We start from the raw sequence: 25,360 nt of genomic DNA, 5'->3' as shown, positions 1-25,360 counted from the left end.
CTCAGTTGTATTTTACAGGAAGGGGATGCAAATCCCACCCCAACCACCCAAGTCAGGAGAGAGCTCACCACTGGCCTATGGAAAGGTGTGTTGAATCCCTATGGCTATCCAGGTTATACCTCAGAGTTTTCTTTGTCCTAGGTGAATTGCAAACTAAGGCTAACGAGCTCCACCTACCCTACTAGATGGCCGTTGCCAAAGATTACTCATCCGCCCTTTGACAGGTCATGTTTTTCATCCTGCAGGATGTCTAATATATATCAGTGACAACAAATTCTTAGAATAATAACAGAAATGGATTTATCACTCCTTAAAACCCATAAAAGGTGTGCCTTCCGCATTATGGAGGTTATTCTCTCGGACCTGGAAGCATACATTCCTTTCTCATATCCTTTGACTAATACAAGAAAGTCGTGGTTTAATCACGCTTGTTCTAATGCTGTCTGCAACAAGGAGAGGACCTATAAAAGGTACCAGAGCCAACCCACCTCTGAATCACATCTTGTTTATGTTTCTGCTTGGAAACGTGCTAAGTCTGTTCTTCACACTACTAAAAATAATTTCATCTGTACTAAGTGCTCTCACCTCTCCAACTCGAATTCTTCTCGCTCCTTCTGGCACCTTGCCAAAAACATTTCTAACAATTTTGCCTCATCATCCTTCCCTCCTTTTTTCTATTCTCATGGCTCTGTAGCTATATCTTCTACTGATAAAGCAGATCTCTTCACTCAGCCTTTTCCTCCAATTCCATCTTAGATGATTCCAGTGCTGTTCCTCAATCACTTCCCCCTTCAGGCTTCCTCATGGGTGACATTAAAATTTCTTCAGATGGTGTATTTTCTGCCATCACTGGCCTCAATACTGACAAGGTATATGGGCCTGATGGAGTCCCTCCTGTTGTCCTCAAGAACTGTGCTTCAATGCTTAAATCCTGCCTAGGTAAACTATTTCGCCTTTGTCTGTCAACTTGTACTTTTCCTTCTTGCTGGATGTTTGCTCTCATTCAGCCAGTCCCAAGGAAGAGTGAATATTCCCAACCCTCTAACTATCGTCCAATTGCTTTAACATCCTGTGTTTCAAAAGTTTTCAAATCAATTCTTAATAGAAAAATTTTAAAGCATCTTTCCTATCACAACCTTCTCTCTGATCGTCAGTATGGGTTCCGTCAGGGACGCTCCACTGCAGATCTTCTCACCTACCTTTCAGACTCCTGGCCATACTCATTTTGGGACTTTATCGAAAGCTTTGGCATTGCACTTGACATCTCAAAAGCTTTTGATCGAGTCTGGCCTAAATCTTTATTTTCCAAACTGCCCTCTTACGGTTTCTATCCTTCTATCTGTGCCTTCATCAGTAGCTTCCTTTCTGGTTGTTCTGTTGCTACTGTTGTACTGTAGATGGCCATCGTTCTTCTCCTAGGTCCACCAACAGTGGTGTTCCTCAGATTTCTGTCCTCTCACCAGCTGTCTTCCTATTATTCATCAATGACCTTCTAAGCTGTACATCTAACCCTATCCACCCGTACGCTGATGATTCCATCCTCCACCTTTCCATTCGGTCCCCGCAACGTCCATCTCAGCATTGATTTCAACAAACAAGGGATGAGACAATGGCACACCTAATGTCTGACTTGGCTCGTATCTTTGACTAGGGTAAAAATAATCTTGTTGTTTTAATGTATCAAAAACTCAGTTTTTACACCTATCAACTCGAGAGAATCTTCCACAGGAATATCTTCTAAGGTTTAATAATATTCAGCTCAATCTTGCATCATCCTTGAATATGCTTGGGGTTTCATTTACTCAGGACTTATCTTGGAAAAATCACATTGCATCTCTTGTAAAATCTGCATCCAATTGATTGGGTGTGCTAAGCTGACTCCGTACCTTCTTTACTACTGCACAGTTGTTGACTTTATACACGAGTTTTATTCGCCCGTTTAGAGTACAACTTTCATGTGTGGGGAGGCTCACCACATACAGCTCTTCTCAATAAGGTGGAGCAAAAGGCTTTTCATCTCATCAACTCTCCTCCTTTTACTGGGTCCCTTTAACCTCTGCCTTTTTGCTGCATTGTTGCATCTTTATCTTTTTTCTATCGCTACTTCAATGGTCACTCTTCCTCTGAACTGTCTGCTTGCATCACTGCACCTGTACGACGGGTGTGTCTAGCAACAAACTCTCATCCCTTTTCTGTCCAACTCTCTAATGCAAGAGTTAACTGTTATTTCCAGTCCTTCATTTATGCAACTGGTCAACTCTGGAACTGTCTCCCTCTGTCTGAATTTCCTACTTCCTATGATCTCCAGTCTTTCAAACGCAGTGTGTCCAGGAATCTCGAAATGAACGGATCTTGAATTTGGCTCTCTTTTGTATTGTTTTTGTTTTTTTCTTGGAAGGAACGGTTTGCGGGTTCCTGGCCTTTAGTTCGTTCTTTCTTGTATAAAAAAAAAAAAAATAGATAACCAATTGTGAATTTTAGTCAATAAGCTAGATACACGCTCCGTGCCGATGGTGGCTTTGTTGAATTTCTCCTTCCACACGGTTAGCTTACGCAGAATATTTAGAATGCTTGTTGGTTTTGACTTAGGAGGCATCTATGTAGCTTTCCTGAAAAAATCAGCTTTCAAGAATTTTATCCTAGGTGTATCTTTAACGTTCCATTGCTAATATGTAAAATCTATTAGAAAGTAACTCGTCATACGAATCTTTTCTCAAGAGCTAACGGGATATAACACCACGATTGTCGGGAAGAAACTGTGGTTACAAACGGTTGACGATATCGGTACATTTGAGGAAGGTAGCAGAGTAATCTTCAGTATTATATTATCTCAAGTGATATTTTTGTATTTTTATTACCATTGTGAAATAATATGCCGCCTATGTCAATTAGGTTGAATGAACCTTGACCAACATGAGTGAGGTTTCAGGAATATAACGTAAGTCATATAATTTCATGGTTTGTGTTGTTACCTCGAATAATGTAAAACACGAATGGTAAACTATCTTTTTTCTTTATAAAAACAATATTTTCCCAGCCCATTATCAGAAGCAAAAGTATTCATGGGTCTACGGTGTATCAGCTTGAGTCTTTGTGATGAAGGGATGACCAAACAACGACACACCATCCAGTAAGGGCGGAAAGGGGAGTAACCCCTCCACCTAGACTGTATCAGGTTCTTCATTCCGAAATTGTACCTTACAGACGATTTTTTTTTTTTTTAATTTTATGTGTGTATTTGGGATGATAATATGATTTGCCATTACCCAGCCTGCCCATTAATTGCCCTAGTGCTCATTTGTTTACTCTCAGGTTGCTCTATTGTCTCGTAGTGTAGTGTTCTGAGTACAGGTCGTTATGACGGAGTGATTGAACTAATGTCCTCTCATTGCACTTCAGTTCTCTCCATCTATGGTACCACAGACTACATCGACTTCACCATTCAGCATCCAGTTATTGTTGCCTCGAAGTGCCTTCATTCAGAGACCAGACTCGACTTCTTCGCTTATGACGCAAAGTATCCGATCGTGTAAGTCGGGATGGTGAATGGACAAAGAACATCTAGTTTTAATGGTGCTTATTTTTTTCATTGTTATGACAGAAGTGGCCTTCCTAGACCTTGTCGTAGAGAACGGGTTGTTCAGTTTTTTATCCCGACCTACGAAATCGCACAACTCGTCAGAACTTCATCCTTTTCTTGTAGCGGTGCTGGAGTAGGCAAGGCACCGCTTTTACCAGTAATTTGTAAGTATTGTTACAGAGACAAGTGCAAAGATTCTGTTTTTCGTACTCTGCATTTTAACAAATTAATGTTCACAGCGTTTTTGTTAATGATCCCCAGAAAACCTCAAGAAATGGAAGCTTGGGTAGAACTTCGTCTTCTCAGTTTACAAAGACGGCTTTACGCCCGATTCCGGCCTCAATATTCCTGGCACATCCTCAGAATTTACTTATTAGCAGTTGATATATCACTGGCGTAGAGACAGGAGCCCACTGTTCACGCTACACCTGTTCTCTGCCCACACTACAGCTCTCTGCCCACATTGCAGAAGCCATCTACTGTACCTACACTATAGAAACACTTTGCTGACACTGCAGGGCTCTATCTTGTACAGTACCATGACAGTGATGGCAGAACTCTGTCACACCTCGGGACATGGATGTGCACATGTTGCCTATTGACTTACCGTCTTTTCCTACACCTTTCAGAGTTGATGTCTTTATGAAGGAGGGTAATCTCACGAAGTTACATTAATCATTCTTGGCTTTGAATTCTGTTTTGAAAGTGGAAATTAAATGAAACTATGCAGCGGGCTGGGTAGGATCTAGTGTACCTTGCGAACATAGAATTTTCTTAAGGTTTATTAATACACATATACAGTAAAGCATAACATCCTGTTAATTTTTCATCATAATGACTATAAATATAGAGTTCATCAGTAGTCACTGCACTATCAAACATTTCTCATAATTTGAGTAAAGTCGTCGTCGTCTTTGTGTCAGTCTTTGGTGCTGTGTTGTTCCCTGCGAGCAAGACACAACTCGGCGAGAAACGCCAGGACAGCAGAGAGGTGGCTAAGGCCAAGGATGTAGAAGACCCCCTGCATGTGCTCCACATTTAGGGGCAAAACTCGGAACACCTCAGTCTCGCTGTCTGTTTTTTCCTCCTTGTTGGTCTCTTTCTGCTTCATCCGGTTCTCCTGCCAAAATAATTGATGATTAATTATGTCACCTTTGTTTGTTTGTGGTAAGATTAATATGATGTCAGTCCCATTTGTTAATGTGGGTACTAACTTATCTTCATGAGGTAGTTTTTCAGCCTTAGTTCTCTGTTCTCTAATCTATCCTTGGTTTCATGCCAACATCCACTTTATTTCATTTGACCAATATACTTTCCACTTCCTGTCAGTTACCTCTCTCTTTTGCCCCTCCCCCCCTTTTTTTTGCAAGAAAGAAGGAACTAAAGGCCAGGAGTCCGCAAGATTGTTCCCTCCAAGAATAACAAAAACAACAGAGAGCCAAATTCAAAGCTGCATCTTGGTAGTTGAAACCGTCAAATAATACCAGTCTTTTCACACACACACACACACACACACACACACACACACACACACACACACACACACACGCGCGCACACACACACACACACACACACACACACACACAATAATTCTGTGCTTCACTTCCCACTCAACAATTGATGTTTTACCTTCACTATATTTTATCATATCTCAGTGCACACAAACTGCCCTATATTTCTTTAATGTCCACATATCAGAGGATATTAAAGGACTGTTCATGTACTGATCAGACGTAATGAATAATCATAAAGTGAGAATAATTGTTGGTAAGTCTTTATTTTGATCTTACTAAGTAAAATGTATCTCCACTCTGATTTTATACCATTTACCAAACACAGAATAATTAGTGATTTAAAACAAATAAATATGAAATCCCAAAAAAGAAAGATCACTGACAATTGCAAATGATAATTTATAATAATAATAATAATAATAATAATAATAATAATAATAATGACTAATATAAAAAATCATAATAATCATTCCAGATAAATAATTTCGGATACATCAGTATTTCATTTCATCACCGTACTGACATACGGAACTTGTCAACATCAGTAATATTCAAAAGAGGACAGAGGTATTGCTGTCTCTGCGACTATCAGTCCTACCTTCTCTGTTACTGTTTTTAATATGATGACTTTTCTATTTCTTTTTGGTTCTTCTTGCCACCAAACGCATTCATTAACCTTAGAGCGGATCTGTAGTAATGAAGAGATTCTATCTATCTATCTATCTATAGCCCGACGCCCTAATCCCGGAGAGGGTGGCCGCAGACAAAACGCCTCCAAGTCGCTCTGTCACCCACCATTTGACTACCCTCCCCCCAACTCACCCCCCCCTCCCTCATATACCTCTCAACTCCATCCCTCCACCTCATCCTCGGTTTACCTCTCCCTCTCCCTCCCTCACATCACGTAACGTAGTTGCAGAAACAATGTTACACCTTTACATCCTTTCCATTGCACGTCGTGTGTGTGTGTGTGTGTGTGTGTGTGTGTGTGTGTGTGTGTGTGTGTGTGTGTGTGAATAGCACCATATTCTAATGTTCATCTTCTACTACACGTCAGGATTCAAAACGGAGATATTGTAATTTTAGAGCAAGTTAAAGTAATCGGGGTATAGTAATAACAAAATAAAAACGTCGTTGAAGTGAAGCTGGTAAGGTTTCACTGAGCGTGATGACCCTGTAACAGTGCATCTAAATTGAACTGTACTATTGAGGGAAGTACTCTTAAGTATCTTGCTCTTTAAACTGTCTTTTGTATACCTTACAATGCTGTTTTTAAATAACATGATCAGATACAAACACCAACATTATTTTCATCCACAATCACGTTACTGAAACTATACTTTGGGAAAAATTTACGTCATATTCACTTCGAAGAGAACATTTTTGTCGGTGTTGCCAGTATAAACTCATTCACGTGTTAATATTCTGAAATGACAATCTATTGATACTCTGATACCTCTTTACGAAAAGGTCAAAGGGTCTGTACTTAACTGTGTCCTCACCCCATCCCACACACATACAATACTTACTGCTCAGCACTGCTTACCGACACGACGTCGTCCAGGATAAGAGCCACTATCGTAGTGGGGGAACGAACTGAACATATGTAATAAGTTATTTACTTCTCACATTGACTTACCTATTTCTGACACTATTTTAGCTGGTTCGAAGGACGCCTGTACAATCTTACCCGTGTAGCAATCCATACTGATTCCTTAAACCACTGTGATACCAAACCACTTTCAACGATCTTGTAGGTTACCAAATCAATCCTTGGCTTCAGTGGCGTATTACTCTGCAGACCAACCCCTACACTGAAGGGCAAGGTACACTCCTGGAATACAAATAAATATAATAAACCCATTTAAATGACATTAGCAGCACTCTACTGTATGTATGTTCAAATATATATTTTTTTCGTGTGTTACGAGTCCTTAGTCTAACAACTGCAGTGAAGCCTTGAGCTAACCTTTATAAACCAAGAACAGAAATCAGCATTTAGCTGCTGAGTGCTCTGCTTCATCTAAAAATGAACACCCTGATCAGCAGATATTCGGCTTATACACACTGACTTTCAAAGAACTTTACTCATGAGATTATCCAGAAGGATTTTCATATGGAAGTGCGGATGACGAAGTACGAAAGCGTGCTGTGGTAAAGGACACAGCATTTCAGAGAGGAAAGAATGGACATTTTGAGAATTAACTCAAGTGTTGGTGCTGAAGTACAGAAGTCTGACAACCAAAAGGTTAATCTACTGTCTCTGGACAGGGCAAATTTAAAAAGATTTTGGCAATATGAAGATTTCAGAGGGTGATGGTATGAAACAGTTTTGTGTCGACAATTATGTGAAATACCTTGGTATATAATGGAGTATATTTTCTATGCATTATATCTAGAGTAGTGAAAATGGTTGGTTAGTGGTTTTTGTGGTGTGGGAAGTGCAGTACGCAAGATACAAATGGGAATGATACTGTCCCGGGCTAAATCACTGAACTATGAGCCTCTCATTATGCCCAAGTTCAAGAGTAACTATTTTGTTTCTAGGGAAGGTGATTTGATTATATATCCTGTTCTTTTTATCGTGTGGTATTTGCTTCTTTTACATATGTTCGTGTCTCACTGTAGGAACTAAAAGCAGAGGAGGGGGTCCCTAGTCCTCTCAGCCCGTAAATCCGAGCGTCATTTGGAGGTTTGAGTTTGGTGAATGCTGATGGTAGAGAGTGGAATCTGAATCAGCTGCTGTCTGCGGATGATACTGCACTGGTGGCTGATTCGGAGGAGAAATTGAGACAGTTGGCAGAGGAGTTTAGAAGGGTGTGTGAAAGGAAGAAATTGAGAGTTAATGAGAATAAGACTAAAGTGATGAAGTGTACGAGGTTGGTAGATAGTAGGAGGATGGTGAGTTGCTTGAGTAGGTAGAGTGTTTTAAGTATTTAGGGTCACATGTTCCTGTGGTTGGAAGAATAGATGCAGAAGTGAAGTTTAGAATGAATGAAGTAGGAATGGTGCTAGGAATAATGAACTAAAAAGTGCTTATATATCGTTAAACTTGGAATGAATGTTAAGAGAAGGCTGTATGAGGGTGTAGTGGTACCGAGTGCGTTATATATATATATATATATATATATGTATATATATATTTATATATGTATGTATATATATATATATTTTTTTTAATGCGAGGAAGAAGGAACCAAAGGCCATGGCCCGCAGTAACAGTTCCCTCCAAGAGAAAAACAAAATACAATAGAGAGCCAAATTCAAGATCCGATCATTTTGAGATGCCTGGACACACTGCGTTTGAAAGACTGGAGATCATAGGCAGCAGGAAATACAGATAGAGGGAGACAGTTCCAGAGCTGACCTGTTGCATAAATGAAAGACTGGGAGTAACGGTTAACTCTTGCATTAGAGAGTTGGACAGAAAAGGGATGAGAGTTTGCTGCCAGACGGGTGCTACGCGCCCGTCGTAGAGGTGGAGGAATGAAAGCAGACAGTTCAGAGGAGCAGTGACCATTAAAGTAGCGATAGAAAAGAGATAAAGATGCAACAGTGCGGTGAAGAGACAGAGGTTAAAGGGAGTCAGTAAGAGGAGGAGAGTTAATGAGACGAAAAGCCTTTGACTCCACCCTATTGAGAAGAGCTGTATGTGGGAAGCCTCCCCACACATGAGAGTTGTACTCCACACAGGGGCGGATAAAACACCTGTATAGAGTCAACAATTGTGCAGGGGTAAAGAAAGAGCGGAGTCGGCTTAGCACACCCAATCTCTTGGAAGCAGATTTTACAAGAGATGTAATATGGTCTTTCCAAGATAAGTCCCGAGTAAATGAAACCCCAAGCATGTTCAAGGATGATGTAGGATTAAGCTGAATATTATTAAACATTAATGGGTATACCTGTGGAAGATTTTGTCGGGTTGATAGGTGTAAGAACTGAGTCTTAGATGCATTAAAGACAACCATATTATTTTTACCCCAGTCAGCGATACGAGCCAAGTCAGACATTAGGTGTGCCATAGCCTCATCCCTTGTTTCTTGAAGTAACTGTTGAGATGGGCGTTGCGGGAACCGAATGGAAAGGTGAAGGGTGGAGTCATCAGCGTATGAGTGGATAGGGTTAGATGTACAGCTTAGAAGATCATTGATGAATAAAAGGAAGAGAGTTGGTGATAGGACAGAGCCCTGAGGAACACCACTGTTGATAGATCTAGGAGAAGAACGATGGCCGTCTACAACAGCGGCTATAGAACGACCAGAAAGGAAGCTAGCGATGAAGGCACAGATAGAAGGATAGAAACCGTAGGAGGGCAGTTTGGAAATTAAAGATTTATGCCAGACTCGATCGAAAGCCTTTGAGATGTCAAGTGCAATGGCAAAGCTTTCGCCAAAGTCCCGAAAGGAGGATGACCAGGAGTCTGAAAGGTAGGTGAGAAGATCGCCAGTGGAGCGTCCCTGACGGAACCCATACTGACGATCGGAAAGAAGGTTGTGATAGGAAAGATGCCTTAAAATTTTTCTATTAAGAATTGACTCGAAAACTTTTGAAATACAGGACGTTAAAGCAATTGGACGATAGTTGGAGGGTTGGGAGTGGTCACCCTTCTTTGGGACTGGCTGAATGAGAGCAAACTTCCAGCAAGAAGGAAAGGTACAAGTTGACAGACAAAGGCGAAAGAGTTTGCCTAGGCAGGGTGTAAGCACAGAAGCACAGTTCTTGAGAACTACAGGAGGGACCACCATCAGGCCCATATGCCTTGTTAGTACTGAGGCCAGTGACGGCAGAAAATACATCAACTGAAGAAATTTTAATGTCAGCCATGAGGAAGTCAGAGGGGAGAAGTGATGGAGGAACAGCACCGGAATCGTCTAAGGTGGAATTGGAGGAGAAAGTTCTGTGAAGAGATCTGCTTTATCAGTAGAAGAAATAGCTACAGAACCATCAGAGTAGAAAAGAGGAGGGAAGGATGATGAGGTAAAGTTGTTAGAAAGATTTTTGGCAAGGTGCCAGAAGGAGCGGGAAGAATTCGAGTTGGAGAGTTGAGAGCATTTAGTATGGATGAAATTATTTTTAGTAGAGCGAAGAACAGACTTAGCACGATTCCGGCCAGAAACGTAAAGATGATGTGATTCAGGGGTGAGTTGGCTCCGGTACCTTTTGTAGGCCTTCTCCTTGTTGCGGACAGCATTAGAACAAGCGTGATTAAACCAAGGCTTTCTTGCGTTAGTCAAAGGATATGAGAAAGGAATGTATGCTTCCATGCCCGAGAGAATAACCTCCGTAATGCGCAAGGCACACTCAGATGGCTCACGGCCATGGAAGCAATAATCATTCAAGGGAAAATCAAAGAAGTACTGCCTGAGGGCCTCCCAGTTCGCGGCTCCAAAATGCCACAGACGACGTTTCCCTGGAGGGTCCACAGGCCGTACCGGAGTGATAGGACAGGTTAAGGTAATAAGGTTGTGATATGGGGCTGAAACATGGAATATGGGTGTCGCAGGGAGGAAAAGTTTGAATGTAATGGAGATGAGGTGTCTGAGGAATATGTGTGGAGTGGTGCATATGGATCAAGTGAGAAGTGAAGTGCAAAGGAGAACTGGAGTTATGCGGGAGATGGCTGATCGAGCTAAGCAGAGTGTTGCGATGGTTTGGGCATGTGGAGAGAATGGATGAAGAGCGAATGGTGAAAAAGAGAAATGGATCGGATGTGAGAGGTGTAAGGCCGAAAAGAAGACCACGAATAGGATGGATGGACAGTGTGAAGAGAGCGTTGGATGCGCGAGGGATGCCTGAAGAGCAAGGAAGAATGGCTGCGCATGATAGGAATGCTTGGCGATAAACTGTGAATGAATAAATGGTGACTTAACTCTGAGGAAATATTCTTCCGCATTTATGCTGATCAGACCAAATGCAGAGCTTTTTCGCTATTCATTCATGGTCAATACTCTGCCCAGCTCTTCGGTCGCATCCAACGCTCTCACCTGATCCATCTATTCATTGGCTCTGGTGAACAAAAGCCATCTCTTCTGCCACATGCCCGGCTGACCGCTATAACCGAGCCAGCTTGCGAGCCAACAGGTTCATGCTTGCCCCTAGCACTGAACTCCATATGCCACTGCCCTCCACGCTCTCAGACTAACCCTCATCTCCATTACACGACACCCATATTGTTTCAGCTCCTCATATCTGGCTGTATTACCTGGCCCTGTCTACTCCGAGTACTGACACGGACCCTCCAGTGAAAGCGATGGCATGCGGCATGAGCTGGGAGGCCCTCTCAGGCTTGATTTTCCCTTGAGTGATTGTGCTTCCATGGCCGTGAGCCATCTGAGTGTGCCTTGCGCATTACGGAGGTTATTCTCTCCCGAGGGCATGGAAGCTATACATTCCTTTCTCATATCCTTTGACTAACACCAAGAAAGCCCGGACTTTAATCACGCTTGTTCTAATGCTAATCATAACAAAGGAGAAGGCCTACAAAGAGTACCGGAGCCAACTCACCCCTGAATCACATCATCTTTACGTTTCTGGCCGGAGTCGTGCTAAGTCTGTTCTTCGCTCTACTAAAAATAATTTCATCCATACTAAATGCTCTCAACTCTCCAACTCAATTCTTCCCGCTCCTTCTGGCACCTTGCCAAAAATCTTTACAACAACTTTACCTCATCATCCTTCCCACTCCTCTTTTCTACTCTGATGGTTCTGTAGCTATTTCTTCTACTGATAAAGCGAATCTCTTCGCACAGACTTTCTCCCTCAATTCCACCTTAGACGATTCCGGTGCTGTTCCTCCATCACTTCCTCTGACTTCCTCATGGCTGACATTTAAAATTTCTTCAGTTGATGTATTTTCTGCCGTCACTGGCCTCAATGCTAACAAGGAATATGGGCCTGATGGTGGTCCCCTCCACTGTAGTTCTCAAGAACTGTGCTTCTGTGCTTACACCCTGCCTAGGCAAGCTCTTTCGCCTTTGTCTGTCAACTTGTACCTTTCCTTCTTGCTGGAAGTTTGCTCTCATTCAGCCAGTCCCAAGAAGGGTGACCACTCCCAACCCTCCAACTATCGTCCAATTACTTTAACGTCCTGTATTTCAAAAGTTTTCGAGTCAATTCTTAATAAGAAAATTTTTAGGCATCTTTCCTATCACAACCTTCTTTCCGATCGTCAGTATGGGTTCCGTCAGGGACGCTCCACTGGCGATCTTCTCTACCTTTCAGACTCCTGGTCATCCCCTCCTTTCGGGACTTTGGCGAAAGCTTTGCCATTGCACTTGACATCTCAAAGGCTTTCGATCGAGTCTGGCATAAATCTTTAATTTCCAAACTGCCCTCCTACGAGTTTCTATCCTTCGCCGCTAGCTTCCTTTCTGGTCGTTCTATAGCCGCTGTTGTAGACGGCCATCGTTCTTCTCCCTAGATCTATCAACAGTGGTGTTCCTCAGGGCTCTGTCCTATCACCAACTCTCTTCCTTTTATTCGTCAATGAATCTTCGCTGTACATCCTAACCCCTATCCACTCATACGCTGATGACTCCACCCTTCACCTTTCCATTTGGTTCCCGCAACGCCCATCTCAACAGTTACTTCCAAGAAACAAGGGATGAGGCTATGGCACACCTAATGTCTGACTTGGCTCGTATAAGCTGACTGGGGTAAAAATAATATGGTTGTCTTTAATGCATCTAAGACTCAGTTCTTACACCTATCAACCCGACAAAATCTTCCACAGGTATACCCATTAATGTTTAATAATATTCAGTTTAATCCTACATCATCCTTGAACATGCTTGGGGTTTCATTTACTCGGGACTTATCTTGGAAAAACCATATTACATCTCTTGTAAAATCTGCTTCCAAGAGATTGGGTGTATTACTCTTTCTTTACCCCTGCACAATTGTTGACTCTATACAGAGGTGTTTATCCGCCCCTGTGTGGAGTGCAACTCTCATGTGTGGGGAGGCTTACATGGCTCTTCTCAATAGGGGTGGAGTCAAAAGGCTTTTCGTCTCATTAGCTCCTCCTGCTGCTGACTCCCTTTAACCTCTGTCTCTTCACCGCACTGTTGCATCTTTATCTCTTTTCTATCGCTACTTTAATGGTCACTGCTCCTCTGAACTGTCTGCTTGCATTCCTCCACCTCTACGACGGGCGTGTAGCACCCGTCTGGCAGCAAACTCTCATCCCTTTTCTGTCCAACTCTCTAATGCAAGAGTTAACCGTTACTCCCAGTCTTTCATTTATGCAACAGGTCAGCTCTGGAACTGTCTCCCTCTATCTGTATTTCCTGCTGCCTATGATCTCCAGTCTTTCAAACGCAGTGTGTCCAGGCATCTCAAAATGATTGGATCTTGAATTTGGCTCTCTATTGTGTTTTGTTTTTCTCTTGGAGGGAACTGTTACTGCGGGCTCATGGCCTTTGGTTCCTTCTTCCTCGCATTAAAAAAAATATATATATATATCCATATATATATGTATATCTATATCTCTATATACATATATCTATATATATATATATACACACTACACCCTCATACAGCCTTCTCTTAACATTCATTTCCAAGTTTAACGATATATAAGCACTTTTTATTTCATTATTCCTAGCACCATTCCTACTTGCATTCATTCTAAACTTCACTTCTGCATCTATTCTTCCAACCACAGGAACATGTGACCCTAAATACTTAAAACACTCTACCTCAAGCAACTCACCATCCTCCTACTATCTACCAACCTCATTACACTTCATCACTTTAGTCTTATTCTCATTAACTCTCCAATTTCTTCCCTTTCACACACCCTTCTAAACTCCTCTGCCAACTGTCTCAATTTCTCCTCCGAATCAGCCACCAGTGCAGTATCATCCGCAGACAGCAGCTGATTCAGATTCCACTCTCTACCATCAGCATTCACCAAACTCAAACCTCCAAATGACACTCAGTTTGGGCTGAGAGGGACCCCCTCCTCTGCTTTTAGTTCCTACAGTGAGACACGAACATATGTAAAAGAAGCAAATACCACACGATAAAAAGAACATGATATATAATCAAATCACCCACCTAGAAACAAAATAGTTACTCTTGAACTTGGGCATAATGAGGAAGCCATAGTTCCAGTGATTTACCCCGAGACAGTATCATTCCCATTTGTATCTTGCGTACTGCACTTCCCACACCACAAAAACCACTAACCAACCATTTTCACTACTCTAGATATAATGCATAGAAAATATACTCCACTATATCAAGGTATTTCACATAATTGTCGACATAAAACTGTTTCATACCATCACCCTCTGAAATCTTCATATTGCCAAAATCTTTTAGATTTTGCCCTGTTCAGAGACAATAGATTAACCTTTTGGTTGTCAGACTTCTGTACTTCAGCACCAACACTTGAGTTAATTCTCAAAATGTCCATTCTTTCCTCTCACAATGCATGTGTGACACAGCACACTTTCGTACTTCATCATCCGCACTTCTATATGAAAATCCTTCTGTGAGTAAGTTCTTTGAAAGTCAGTGTGTATAAGCCGAATATCTGCTGATCAGGGTGTTCATGTTTAGATGAAGCAGAACACACAGCAGCTAAAGGCTGATTTTTGTTGTTAGTTTATAAAGGTTAGCTCAAGGCTTCACTGCAGTTGTTAGACTAAGGACTCGTAACACACACGAAAAAAATATATATTTGAACATACATACAGTAGAGTGCTGCTAATATCATTTAAATGGGTTTATTATATTTATTTGTATTCCAGGAGTGTACCTTGCCCTTCAGTGTAGGGGTTGGTCTACAGAGTAATACGCCACTGAAGCCAAGGATTGATTTAGTTACCTACAAGATCGTTGAAAGTGGTTTGGCATCACAGTGGTTTAAGGAATCAGTATGGATTGCTACACGGGTAAGATTGTACAGGCGTCCTTCGAACCAGCTAAAATAGTGTCAGAAATAGGTAAGTCAATGTGAGAAGTAAATAACTTGTACATATGTTCAGTTCGTTCCCCCACTACGATAGTGGCTCTTATCCTGGACGACGTCATTGATGGTAAGCAGTGCTGAGCAGTAAGTATTGTATGTGTGTGGGATGGGGTGGGGACACAGTTAAGTACAGACCCTTTGACCTTTTCGTAAAGAGGTATCAGAGTATCAATAGACTGTCATTTCAGAATATTAACACGTGAATGAGTTTATACTGGCAACACCGACAAAAATGTTCTCTTCGAAGTGAATATGACGTAAATTTTTCCCAAAGTATAGTTTCAGTAACGTGATTGTGGATTAAAATAATGTTGGTGTTTGTATCTGATCATGTTATTTAAAAACAGCATTGTAAGGTATAGAAAAGACAGTTTAAAGAGCAAAATACTTAAGAGTAGTACAGTTCAATTTAAATACACTGTTACAGGGTCATCACGCTCAGTGAAACCTTACCAGCTTCACTTCAACGACGGTTTTATTTTGTTATTACTATGCACAATTACTTTAACTTGCTGTAAAATCACAACTCCGTTTTGAATCCTGACGTGTAGTAGAAGATGAACATTAGAATGTAGGTGCTATTCACACACACACACACACACACACACACACACACACACACACACACACACACACGACGTGCAATGGAAAAGGATGTAAAGGTGTAACATTGTTTCTGCAACTACGTTACGTGATGTGAGGAAGGGAGAGGGAGAAGGTAAACCGAGGATGAGGTGGAGGGACTGGAGATTGAGAGGTATATGAGGGAGGGGGGTGGCGAGATTGGGGGGAGGGTAGTCAAAATGAGTGAATTGTTTGGTGACAGAGCGACTTGGGGAGAGTGTTTTGTCTGCGGCCACCCTCTCTGGGATTAGGGCGTCGGGCTATAGATAGATAGATAGATAGAATCTCTTCATTACTACAGATCCATATCTCTAAGGTTAATGAATGCGTTTGGTGGCAAGAAGAATCAAAAAGAAATAGAAAAGTCATCATATTAAAAACAGTAACAGAAAGAGTAGGACTGATAGTCGCAGAAGTTTAACAGCAATACCTCTGTCCTCTTTTGAATATTACTGATGTTGACAAGTTCCGTATGTCAGTACGTTGATGAAATGAGGAAATACTGGAAATAATTTATCTGGAATGATTATTATGATTTTTTATATTAGTCATTATTATTATTATTATTATTATTATTATTATTATTATTATAAATTATCATTTGCAATTGTCAAGTGATCTTTTACTTTTTTGGGATTTTCACTATTTATTTGTTTTAAATCACTAATTATTCTGTGTTTGGTAAATGGTATAAAATCAGAGTGGAGATACATTTTACTTGAAAGTAAGATCTAAATAAAGACTTTTTACCAACAATTATTCTCACTTTATGATTGTACATTACGTCTGATCGAGTATCATGAACAGTCCTTTAATATCCTCTGATATGTGGACATTAAAGAAATATAGGGCAGTTTGTGTGCACTGAGATATGATAAAATATAGTGAAGGTAAAACATCAATTGTTGAGTGGGAAGTGAAAGCACAGAATTATTGTTGTGGTGTGTATGTGTGTGTGTGTGTCTGTGCGCGCGTGTGTGTGGCTGTGTGTGTGTGTGTGTGTGTGTGTGTGTGTGTGTGTGTGTGTGTGAAAAGACTGGTATTATTTGACGGTTTTAATATAAGATGTAGCTGAGTGAATTTGGCTCTCTGTTGTTTTTGTTATTCTTGGAGGGAACAATCTTGCGGACTCCTGGCCTTTAGTTCCTTCTTTCTTGCAAAAAAAAGGAGGGGCAAAAGAGAGAGGTAACTGACAGGAAAGTGGAAAGTATATTGGTCAAAATGAAATAAAGTGGATGTTGGCATGGAAACCAAGGATAGATTAGAGAACAGAGAACTATAGGCTGAAAAACTACTTCATGAAGATAAGTTAGTACCCACATTAACAAATGGGACTGACATCATATTAATCTTACCACAAACAAACAAAGGTGACATAATTAATCATCAATTATTTTGGCAAGGAGAACCGGATGAAAACAGAAAGAGACCAACAAGGAGGAAAAAACAGACAGCGAGACTGAGTTGTTCCGAGTTTTGCACCCTAAATGTGGAGCCACATGCAGGGGATCTTCTACATCCTTGGCCCTTATAGCCACGCCTCTCCTGCTGTCCTGGCGTTTCTCGCCGAGTTGTGTCTTGCTCATGAGGAACAACACAGCACCAAAGACTGACACAAAGACGACGACGACTTTACTCAAATTATGAGAAATGTTTGATAGTGCAGTGACTACTGATGAACTCTATATTTATAGTCATTATGATGAAAAATTAACAGGATGTTATGCTTTACTGTATATGTGTATTAATTAACCTTATGAAATTTCTATGTTCGCAAGGTACACTAGGTCCTACCCAGCCTGCTGCATAGTTTCATTTAATTTCCTCTTTCAAAACAGAATTCAAAGCCAAGATTGATTAATGTAACTTCGTGAGATTACCCTCCTTCATAAAGACATCAACTCTGAAAGGTGTAGGAAAAGATCAGTAAAAGTCAATAGGCAACATGTGCACATCCATGTCCCGAGGTGCTGACAGAGTTCTGCCATCACTGTCATGGTACACTTATGTACAAGATAGAGCCCTGCAGTGTCAGCAAAGTGTTTCTATAGTGTAGGTAGATGGCTTCTGCAATGTGGAACTGAAAGCGAAGCAGAGCTGTAGTGTGGGCAGAGAACAGGTGTAGCGTGAACAGTGGGCTCCTGTCTCTACGCCAGTGATATATCAACTGCTAATACGTAAATTCTGAGGATATGCCAGGAATTTTGAGGCCGGAATCGGGCGTAAGGCCGTCTTTGTAAACTGAGAAGACGAAGTTCTACGCAAGCTTCCATTTCTTGAGGTTTTCTGGGGATCATTAACAAAAACGCTGTGAACATTAATTTGTTAAAATGCAGAGTACGAAAAACAGAATCTTTGCACTTGTCTCTGTAACAATATTTACAAATTACTGGCAAAAGCGGTGCCTTGCCTACTCCAGCACCGCTACAAGAAAAGGATAAAGTGCGATTTCGTAGGTCGGGATAAAAAACTGAACAACCCGTTCTCTACAACACGGTCTAGGAAGGCCACTTCTGTCATAACAATGAAAAAAGTAAGTACCAATAAAACTAGATGTTCTTTGTCCATTAACCATCCCGACTTACACGATCGGATACTTTGCGTCATAAGAGAAGAAGTCGAGTCTGGTCTCTGAATGAAGGCACTTCGAGGCAACAATAACTGGATGCTGAATGGTGAAGTCGATGTAGTCTGTGGTACCATAGATGGAGAGAACTGAAGTGCAATGAGAGGACATTAGTTCAATCATATCTTCTTGATAACGACCTGTACTCAGAACACTACACCACGAGATAATAGAGCAACCTGAGAGTAAACAAATGAGCACTAGGGCAATTAATGGGCAGGCTGGTTAATGGCAAATCATATTATCATCCCAAATACACACTAAAAAAAATAATAAAAAGTCGTCTGTAAGGAACAATTTCGCAATGAAGAACCTGATACAGTCTAAGTGGAGGGGTTACTCCCCTTTCCACCCTTACTGGATGGTGTGTCGTTGTTTGGTCATCTCTCCATCACAAAGACTCAAGCTGATACACAGTAGACCCATGAATACTTTTGCTTCTCATAATGGGCTGGGAAAATGTTGTTTTTATAAAGAAAAAAGATAGTTTACCATTCGTGTTTTACATTATTCGAGGTAACAACACAAACCATTGAAATTATATGACTTACGTTATATTCCTGAAACCTCACTCGTGTTGGTCAAGGTTCATTCAACCTAATTGACATAGGCGGCATATTATTTCACAATGGCAATTAAAATACTAAAATATCACTTGAGAGAACATAATACTGAAGATTACTCTACTACCTTCCTCAAATGTACCGATATCGTCAACCGTTTGTAACCACAGTTTCTTCCCTACAATCGTGGTGTTATATCCCGTTAGCTCTTGAGAAAAGATTCGTATGACGAGTTACTTTCTAATAGATTTTACATATTAGCAATGGAACGTTAAAGATACACCTAGGATAAAATAAAAGAAAGCTGATTTTTTCAGGAAAGCTACATAGATGCTTCCTGAGTCAAAACCAACAAGCATTCTAAATATTCTGCGTAAGCTAACCGTGTGGAAGGAGAAATTCAACAAAGCCACCATCGGCACGGAGCGTGTATCTAGCTTAGTGATTAAATTCACAATTGGTTATCTATTTATTTTTTTAATGCAAGAAAGAAGGAACTAAAGGCCAGGAGCCCGCAAACCGTTCCTTCCAAGAAAAAAAAAAAATACAAAAGAGAGTCAAATTCAAGATCCGTTCATTTCGAGATGCCTGGACACACTGCGTTTGAAAGACTGGAGATCATAGGAAGTAGGAAATACAGAGGGAGACAGTTCCAGAGTTGACCTGTTGCATAAATGAAGGACTGGAAATAACAGTTAACTCTTGCATTAGAGAGTTGGACAGAAAAGGGATGAGAGTTTGTTGCTAGACGCACCCGTCATACAGGTGGAGGGATGCAAGCAGACAGTTCAGAGGAAGAGTGACCATTGAAGTAGCGATAGAAAAAGATAAAGATGCAACAATGCTGCAAAGAGGCAGAGGTTAAAGGGACCCAGTAAAAGGAGGAGAGTTGATGAGATGAAAAGCCTTTTGCTCCACCTTATTGAGAAGAGCTGTATGTGGTGAGCCTCCCCACACATGAAAGTTGTACTCTAAACGGGCGAATAAAACTCGTGTATAAAGTCAACAACTGTGCAGGGGGTAAAGAAGGTACAGAGTCAGCTTTAGCACACCCAATCAATTGGATACGAATTTTACAAGAGATGCTAATGTGATTTTTCCAAGATCAAGTCCTGAGAGTAAATGAAACCCCAAGCATATTCAAGGATGATGCAAGATTGAGCTGGAATATTATTAAACCTTAGAAGATACTCCTGTGGAAAGATTCTGAAAATCCGAGAATTGATAGGTGTAAAAACTGAGTTTTTGATACATTAAAACAACAAGATTATTTTTTACCCTAGTCAAAGATGCGAGCCAAGTCAGACATGGAGGTGTGCCATTGTCTCATCCCCTTGTTCTATTGAAATCATTGCTGAGATTGGACGTTGAGATTCGAATGGAAAGGTGGAGGATGGAATCATCAGCGTATGAGTGGATAGGGTTAGATGTACAGCTTAGAAGGTCATTGATGAATAATAGGAAGACAGCTGGTGAGAAGGACAGAAAATCTGAGGAACACCACTGTTGATGGACCTAGGAGGAGAACGATGGCCATCTACAATCCAACAGTAGCAATAGAACAACCAGAAAGGAAGCTACTGATGAAGGCACAGATAGAAGGATAGAAACCGTAAGAGGGCAGTTTGGAAATTAAAGATTTAGGCCAGACTCGATCGAAAGCCTTTGAGATGTCAAGTGCAATGGCAAAGCTTTCGATAAAGTCCCAGAATGAGTATGACCAGGAGTCTGAAAGGTAGGTGAGAAGATCTCCAGTGGAGCGTCCCTGACGGAACCCATACTGACGATCAGAAAGAAGGTTGTGATAGGAAAGATGCTTGAAAATTTTCCTATTAAGAACTGATTTGAAAACTTTTGAAACACAGGATGTTAAAGCAATTGGACGATAGTTAGAGGGTTGGGAACGGTCACCCTTCTTTGGGACTGGCTGAATGAGAGCAACCTTCCAGCAAGAAGGAAAAGTACAGAGTTGACCCAGACAAAGGCGAAATAGTTTACCTAGGCAGGATGTAAGCATTGAAGCACAGTTCTTGAGGACAACAGGAGGACTCCATCAGGCCCACTATACCCGCTGTCCGTGTATTGAGGCCAGTGGCAGAAATAGCCACCATCTGAAAGAGAATTTTAATGTCACCCATGAGGAAAGCCTGAGAGGGGGAAGTGATGGAGGAACAGCACTGGAATCATCTAAGATCAGGAATTGGAGAAAAAAAGGCTGAGTGAAGAGATCTGCTTTATCAGTAGAAGAAATAGCTACAGAGCCATTGAGAATAGAAAAAAGGAGGAAGGATGATGAGGCAAAATTGTTAGAAATGTTTTTGGCAAAAGGTGCCAGAAGAATTGCTGAGAAGGAATTCGAGTTGGAGAGTTGAGCGCACTTAGTACAGATGAAATTATTTTTTTTAGTAGTGTGAAGAACAGACTTAGCACGTTTCCAAGCAGAAACAAATAAACAAGATGTGATTCAGAGGTGGGTTGGCTCTGGTACCTTTTATAGGTCCTCTCCTTGTTGCAGACAGCATTAGAACAAACGTGATTAAACCACGACTTTCTTGTATTAGTCAAAGGATATGAGAAAGGAATGTATGCTTCAGGTCCGAGAGAATAACCTCCATAATGCGGAAGGCACACCTTTTATGGGTTTTAAGGAGTGATAAATCCATTTCTGTTATTATTCTAAGAATTTGTTGTCACTGATATATATTAGACATCCTGCAGGATGAAAAACATGACCTGTCAAAGGGCGGATGAGTAATCTTTGGCAACGGCCATCTGGTAGGGTAGGTGGAGTTCAGTTAGCACTTAGTTTGCAATTTATTCACCTAGGACAAAGAAAACTCTGAGGCTGCAACCTGGATAGCCATAGGGATTCAACTTGCACCTTTCCATAGGCCAGTGGTGAGCTCTCTCCTGACTTGGGTTGTTGGGGTGGGATTTGCATCCCCTTCCTGTAAAATACAACTGAGCATGAAATAAGAGGAAGAGGGATAGGGGTCAGTGCATGTTGCCTGGCCTTGACCGAGTTATGCCAGGGGGTCCTCCCTTGGGCACTGGCCTGACAGGACATTATAGGCCCTGTCATGCTGGTGCCCATCATGATAGTTGCTTGGTAAAGCCTATGGGGCCCCAGTGACCGAATGATGGTGGGGGGAAACCCTCTAGCCCAGACCCTCCTTTTGATTTGCATGGAGTTTGTGCAAAGGATGGACGAGACCTAGGCTCCAAGCGTGGGTTTAGCCTTCGGAAAACACTGAGGGTGTCAGTTGAATTCCCAAAGTCTTTTGCAGAAAGGATGATCGACTGCATTTATTTCATGAGAGTTGGGTCGAGGGGAGTCAATATAGCTGCACTCTCTGAAGTGTGGTGACTCGGGCATGGTGAGATAAGAAGCAATGGTTACACATACTACTGGTCTGGTTGTGAAAATGTTACCCATCTTAGGGGTGCCGTTGTGGCAATTACAGCTCACTTTGTCTCTTGTGTCGACAGGGTTACTCTGGTTGAGCAGTGCATAATGCTTCTGAGAATGAAGCACTCCTTGGACTTCATCTTTCTTATTGAAGTGTACGCTCCAACTGAGATAAGTGATCTTCCAGAGAAAAAGCTATTCCACACCAAATTTGACTCTGCTGTGGATCAGTACCCCTCGTGGGATACACTCCTGCTCTTGGGCAACTTTAATGCGGTTACTGGCAATGACAGGGGGGGCACAGGGATTGTGTAGGTCCCCATGACCCTGTATCCAGGAACTCCAATTGTTCTTACCTTCTGGATTTTTCAAAATCCTGTAAGTTAAGAATTGCTGGATCCTGGTTCCAGTGGCCAAATCTTCACTGCTGGGCTTGGTATCCCAATACCAGAGGGGTTGCTAAGGAGATTGATCACATTATCATTAGTACTCACTGGAGGATCCTTCAGAACTGCAACATTTTCAAGCATGCAGAATTCTTTGCTACTGATCACAGACTTGTTGTTGCTACTCTAAGGCTATAAGTTAAAACTAAGATATTCTCAAAGATGCCACCAAAAAAGGTTCAAATCTTGAGAAACTCAGGGATGAGGAGCATATGTGCATCTCAAAACGGTTTGCAGTGCTCAGCTTGTTGAGGATCCTGTGAATTTAATAGGACTACCATTAAGGCCTCTGGTAGCAGAATCATTCTTTTCGACAGGGGGTATGGCACCGTTCCTTGCTGTCCAAACTCCCCTTTGCTATGGACTAATATCTTTTGTTCCTTTGATTTCCCTCAAATCTCTGCTTGATTTTTAGGGGAAAATAAGAGTAAAAGTAGATGATGTATATTTTAATTTCCCTCAATTAACATCGGCACTTGGCCACAGGGATCAGCTATGGCACCATACCCTATTCCTGGTTTCATATTAATGATCTCTTATCTGTTACCCACAATCCCCTTTCATTCATATGCAGATGACTCAACACTACATAGTTCATTTCACACTCAGACATCCATTTACAAAGTCTAATATCTCTGCCTCTCCAACTCAACACAGCCATCTCCATAAATCAAGACCTATCTACGATCAGTGAATGGGGACAAGAACCCAACCTTGTCTCATTTAATGCTAGTAGAACTAAGTAATTATACAATTTAGTTTAATGGAGTACATATTGCCAGATTCGTACATTACCTTCAGTGCCACCAATATTTCCCATCTCCAAAAAGTATTGAAATTCTTGGCGTCCTCACTTAACAATGGTGCCTCAGCTGGACCTCTCATGTTAGATCACTTGCTAAAACTGCCTCAAAGAAACTTGGATTATTGTACAGGAGTCCCGTAAGCCTTCTTCGCTGATGAGCAGTTAGCTATAATTTATAAGAGTCATTTGCGCTGTCAGCTTGAATATTGCTCACCCTTTTGTGGAATGGATGTGGAGAGGTTGCATTAAAACAATTAGACAAAATTCTCCAGAACAAAAGCTGTTAGAATTATTAACAACCCTGCCATTACAAATAAACTACCTCCCCTACAAGTAAGAAGGAATGTTGCCTCCCTTGCATTATTTAGCCCAGATATTTTTTGGCAAATGCTCAGACGAAGGTGCCATCCATGGTGCCACCTCTTCATGCCTTCCCTCGTGCTACACAGGCATCTGGTAGTGCTCATGACTGGAATGCTCACTCAGCTACTCAATATTGCAGAACTTCTGCCTATCAGAAAATTCTTTCATTCCCCAAACTGCATCTCTCTGGAACTCGCTTCCCCAGAGTTATTTCCCTCCAAACTGTTCAAGTCTAACTGTTACGAAAGATATTTTATGAACAGAGGACACCAGTAATCTGTTGTATGGATTATTTTTTTATTCGATTTGTTTTCCTTCCTCTGTTCCTGTTACTAATAAAAGAAAAATTCTTGTCGTCATCGAATTCGACCTGAACATCATCAAGAATAGCAGCAATATATCAATCATCGAATTCGACCTGAACATCATCAAGAATAGCAGCAATATATCAAGAGTTTCAGAAGAAAGGATTCCTCATAATTTTCCTCCTTCCTCTTTTATTTATGGGAGAAGTATCTTTTGAGCCTAGCTTTTCCAAGGATTTCCGAAAGTGCTAAATTATTTCGCTTTTGAGTGATGGGTCAAGTAGGTGATCCTCTTCAGTCTCGTCAAGAACAGTTGAAAGATTCTCAAACGTATTTGGCAACATTTTCTGTATTCACTCTCCCTTTGCCAATTCTGGAGTTTAGTAAGGAATGCACTCATGTAGTCAATGAGGTAAAATACATTTTTTCCATGCCTTGTAGCTTGAGGAACTCAGCCTGTTTACCTGCTCAAAAATGTCAAGCCAGGTATGCAAGACGTGACTCCCACAACGCCTGGCTGAAGAGACTTAATAGGTCATCCCTTCCCTTTAATTTCCAGGAAAAGTTTAAGTTTTTCTGAGAAGCTCAAATACTCTGTTCACAACATTGCCCTTGGACAAGATCGCACTTTGAAGTAAGGGGATACATGCTCTGAATCCATGTCTTCACATAGATTACTGCAAAGGGGAGAGTTCAAAGTAGCCTTTTCACAGAGTCTGCCTCCAAGGATCTTGCAAAAGGGCATCAGGGAGGGTGTTTTTACTACAGTACAAAACGATAGGCCATACCGTGAACCACTTTTGCATTAGGAGCAGGTTCTAGCTGACGAGTGGTTTTAGTAGCCCTACTTTTGATCCCAGCATTGCCGGAGCCCCATCGAGTAAAGTCACAACAATTTTCCCAGGCTATTCCGTTAGCTGTGAAGAAAGAGGTAAACTTTTCCAACACATTTAAAGCTTTTTGTGGTAATTTCAAGCTCTGTATACTGAACAAATATTCATCTTTGATGTCATGCATGAATACCATACCTAATAAGTACGAGTAGCTGTGCACAAGAACTCACATGCTATACATCCAACTGTTTCTTTGCTAACAGACCAGTTGGAGACAATTAAATTTCCTGCTATCCTTGCTCCCGTATGATA

General features: G+C 41.3%; 1 protein-coding gene across 1 annotated transcript in view; it reads right to left on the bottom strand.

Annotated features, from left to right (window-relative positions):
• Positions 1–4,499: 4,499 nt before the first annotated feature.
• The window catches only part of LOC145396958 (putative glutamate receptor), a 289,079-nt gene continuing 268,218 nt past the window's right edge, over positions 4,500–25,360 (bottom strand). The window contains exons 9-10 of the mRNA XM_080270191.1: positions 6,786–6,929; positions 4,500–4,700 (exon numbers count right to left, since the gene is read on the bottom strand). Coding sequence (XP_080126317.1) covers positions 4,500–4,700; positions 6,786–6,929 — 345 coding nt within the window. The remainder of the gene's footprint in view (positions 4,701–6,785; positions 6,930–25,360) is intronic.

The sequence above is a fragment of the Coenobita brevimanus genome, chromosome 40, assembly GCF_032717465.1.
Source record: "Coenobita brevimanus isolate Jiangsu-jjx chromosome 40, ASM3271746v2, whole genome shotgun sequence".
NCBI lineage: Eukaryota > Metazoa > Arthropoda > Malacostraca > Decapoda > Coenobitidae > Coenobita > Coenobita brevimanus.
The sequence above is the reverse complement of the archived record's forward strand: the minus strand, read 5'-3'. Positions and strand labels throughout refer to the sequence as shown.